This window comes from Egretta garzetta, unplaced genomic scaffold, assembly GCF_000687185.1.
Source record: "Egretta garzetta isolate BGI_Z169 unplaced genomic scaffold, ASM68718v1 scaffold206, whole genome shotgun sequence".
In the NCBI taxonomy this organism is placed as follows: domain Eukaryota; kingdom Metazoa; phylum Chordata; class Aves; order Pelecaniformes; family Ardeidae; genus Egretta; species Egretta garzetta.
Window position 1 is genome coordinate 1,588,735 of NW_009259984.1, and position 4,095 is coordinate 1,592,829.

Here is a 4,095-nt window from a genome sequence, read left to right on the forward strand (position 1 = left end):
TTAAAAATAATATAAACTTTTTCAATATATATTTGTATCTGAGTATTCTCATGAACTAATAAAACATGAAACATTAAACAATTATTCTGTACAATACAAAGGTTTAATATAATTGCAGGGAATAACCTCTTTCACAAATTTATCAAGTAGCATCTGACAACTACCAGCGTTGCAATTTTTTTTATTTCTCCTATGAACAGTTTATTCCAGATCAATAGATGAATACAACATAATTTATGTACGCTGTGTTCATCAGTCAATAGCACCTCATTATTAACTTTTTTTGTTATTTTTATCATTTTGTGTAGGTTTTGTTAGAGTGCTCCAGTATGCTCAGTGCAGCAGTAACATCAGTGCTTCACTGCTTTTCTAAACCAGGCTGTCACTCCTCAAAATAGTCTGTTCTATGATGGTTAAATTTTAGTTTGTTTATTTTCTAAATTTAAACTCACCGTATATATTTTTAGGCATGTTTTAGGGTTAAACTTTTCTGGTGAAATGAAAAAAGTAATTATATATTTAATGATATTATACTTTTAAGTTTATATCCTTTCCTTAAGCAATAAAGGGGAAAAAGTACTAACTGTTAACTCTTTGCTCAGGAATGCATTTTCTTTTGGAATCTTCTCAATTTTTCCTGGTCCAACATTTTTACTGATACACTATCAAGAAAAAAAATATGCTTATCAAATCAGATTCTTAGAAAAAATTGTACAGGATTTCTGCAGATAAAATATGTGCTTTAAATTTTGTGTTACGCTATACCTGAAAAATCAGTATACTGATTTGAAATAGACAGATCAAAGAACAGTATATTAACTTTAATGTTAGAGCTTAACACCTTTGTTTTGCTATATATCACTTCCTCTTTAGTACTTGCAATAAAAACAAACAAACAAACAACCCAAAACCACGGAAAAGTGTTCCAAAGCTCTTAAATCCATCTACAACTTCCTGCTGCTTAAGAACTATTTGCAGACCTATTTTATTTCCCAGCACTTTCACTTCAGGTTCCTGAAGTATTGAATTCTGTTAACAGTCAGGAAGGGTTTTCAGATGAATGCCACCAGTAACTCTCCATATTACCATTTTCATTTCATCATTAGACAGAAGTTGCTAGTTACTCCTGAAGCCCTTTAAAATAGATTTAAAGCCCCACTAGACTCCATAAAATCCTAAAAACTTATATGAAGCATCAGATCAAGTCTACATATATTCCAGCATTCGGTGTCCAATGATGTCAATTAGTGGATGCCTAAGTTAAAGTAAGAATGGGAGAAGCATATATAATGCTCCTTCCAGACACTCCTCTAATCTTCAACTATTTTCAGCTCACAGACTTTCTAAATTAGAAATAGCTGCTGTATATTTAAGTAACTCTCAAGGTATTTCTCTCCCACGTACCTTTCCAGTCTTCCCCTGGGCCGGTACAGCTTCCTGCCGAGGTAGCTCTCTGCAGTGCTCTCTGCAATATTCTCTCTGCTAGCAACTTCTGTCCCTACCAGAACTGTCCACTTACTCCTGCCCTCTACTTCCCATTTCTAAACAATCACATGCCCATGAAAGGACCCACCACTTTTCTTAGGTTGCCTAGCTGCTTCTCAACAGCTTTTGGTGAAGTACTTCTTTGAAAGCCTTCGGGAAATTCAAGTAGATTACATCAACTTGTTCACCCTTATTCACATTTGCTGGTCACATTAAAGAACTTCAGGAGGTTTCCAAAGTATTTTAAAGTACTTTTTTGGAAAGTATTTCTTGGGAAAGTATTTTACAGAAGTCACATTGTCTCTTCCCAAATAGATAATATCTACTTGGGTGTCCTTTAATGCATTTAATTTATTATAATGTTTAATAATGTTCCTGGTTATTAGCCAAGCGGTATTAGGCATATTGGCCTGTAATTCCCAAAACATTTCAGGAATCTCTCTTTTTACATTGGTATCACATTTATCATCCTCCAGCCTTCAAGTGCCAGGATTGTGCCAAACAACAGGTTGTACACGTGAATTAGAAATTCAGAGTTATCTCACCCCTGAGCTATTTCAGACCTCTTCATTGAATACCATAAGACTCTTAGTGTTTCTTAATGTTCATTTTGTCAGTTCATTCTATAATCTTTTCTACAGTTACTTTAGTTTTATACAGATCCTCTGACAACTTACCCACAAAGAGATCTCGAAGCTGCTTCCAAATTCTTACCCATGCCCACTAATGCAAAGCACCTATGCTACAGCTGTGCCTTCTCTAAGTGCTCCTCTTATACCATAATAATCAATTTGCCTTATAGATTTTCTGGCAGGCTTTTTGTTCTTTAAGTGTTTGAAAGACAGGTATTAATTTTGAGTCTTTCCTGGTAGTTGATCTTCAAGTGTTTTTTTCACTTATCCTGCCAGATTTAATTTTTTTTTTTTCTATTCCATTTTCTTCATCTGGACATAACCATAGCTTTTTGAAGTCTGACATCTTGTTTTCTTCAACCTACAGTTTAACCACACTAATTTTCATTTTCTCTTTCCCAAACTTTTAGTAATAAGTAGCATGCAATGGCCTTATATGGCTAATAATGCAAGTTTCAATAGCCTCTACCCTTCTCCTCTAAGGACTTAGTATTTTTAATGTCTTTTGTGTTCATTTTTATATAATGCTCTTTCCTATGGCTGACCACAGCTGCAAAAGTTATTTTGACCTTTGCTTATTCCACAGGAATGTTGGCTAATTGCATTATGGTCACTTAGACAGAATGGCTCTTCAACTATTAACATTTCAGTGAGAGCCTATGTATTTACCTGAACCAAAACAAAGGTTGCATCTTCTTGTGAGCTCCCTAACTGTTCCATGAAACACTCTTTGACACAACCAAAAATATTGGGCTGTTATGTTTGGTCCTTATGTAACATTTGCTCAATCTACATGAGCAAGTCCCCTATTATATTGTATTAGTTGACTCTCATTCACTATTAGTGTATAGTGCAAGTGTCATCAGACTATTTCTAGACTTAATTTCAAAATGTTTAGAAAAACAAGATATCTTCCTAGAAAATGAACCTAAAAACATCTTAAAGGCTTTGAGTATCTAATTACTGTATGAATCCAATAACTATTCACCAGAACTTTCTTAGGTAAAATTTCTACTTAAGTTGGTGATAATACTACAAAAGTTAGTTCTGCAAAATCAAGTAATGTATTTTGTTCAAAGGACAACAGTCTTGGAGGATTTAAAAAATAATTTTCTATGTCATTTACTACTCAAGATAACTCAGGAAGACCTAGGAACTTCTACTTCAGTAAAATGCATAGCTTTTAAAACCTTAAATATATATGGGGGAAAAAAAAAGAATAAAATCTCTTACCTTTATTAATTCTTGAAGAGTGTGCATAGATACATCTACTGCAAGTATATAGTGAAACCTTGGCCTGTGGTCAGCTATATTTTGTAATACTCTAAAACATAGCAAGTACATTCAGGGCCAGTAGTTAGAGAAGCATACTGGGCTTTCATTGTTAAATGCATTTCAGAAACAATACAAACAGTTTGTAAAATCTTGCAGAACTTTTCAGAGCATTACACTTTCATGTATATTGGGATTGAGTGTGCCCTCAGTAAATGTGCAGATGACACCAAACTGGGTGGTAGTGTTGATCTGCTTGAGGAGAGGAGGGCTTTGCAGAGAGACCTGGACAGGATGGATCGATGGGCCAAGGCCAACTGTATGAGGTCCTGCACTTTGGTCACAACAACCCCATGCAGCTCTACAGGCTTGGGGAAGAGTGGCTGGAAAGCTGCCTGGTGGAAAAGGACCTGGGGGTGCTGCTTGACAGCCGGCTGAATATGAGCCAGCAGTGTGCCCAGGTGGCCAAGAAGGCCAATGGCATCCTGGCCTGTATCAGAAATAGTGTGACCAGCAGGAGTAGGGAAGTGATCGTGCCCCTGTACTCGGTGCTGATGAGGCCACACCTCAAATACTGTGTTCAGTTTTGGGCCCCTCACTACAAGAAAGATGTTGCATTGCTGGAACATGTCCAGAGGAGAGCAACCAAGCTGGTGAGGGGTCTGGAACACAAGTCATACGAGGAGCGGCTGAGGGAACTGGGGTT

At 36.4% G+C, this 4,095-nt stretch overlaps 1 protein-coding gene across 1 annotated transcript in view; it reads right to left on the reverse strand.

Moving 5' to 3' along the window:
* AK7 (adenylate kinase 7) overlaps positions 1-4,095 on the reverse strand; it is a 26,625-nt gene that overhangs the window by 13,847 nt on the left and 8,683 nt on the right. Inside the window, 2 exon segments of the mRNA XM_035896013.1 lie at positions 585-662; positions 3,351-3,441. Of these exon segments, the coding sequence (XP_035751906.1) occupies positions 585-662; positions 3,351-3,441 (169 nt within the window).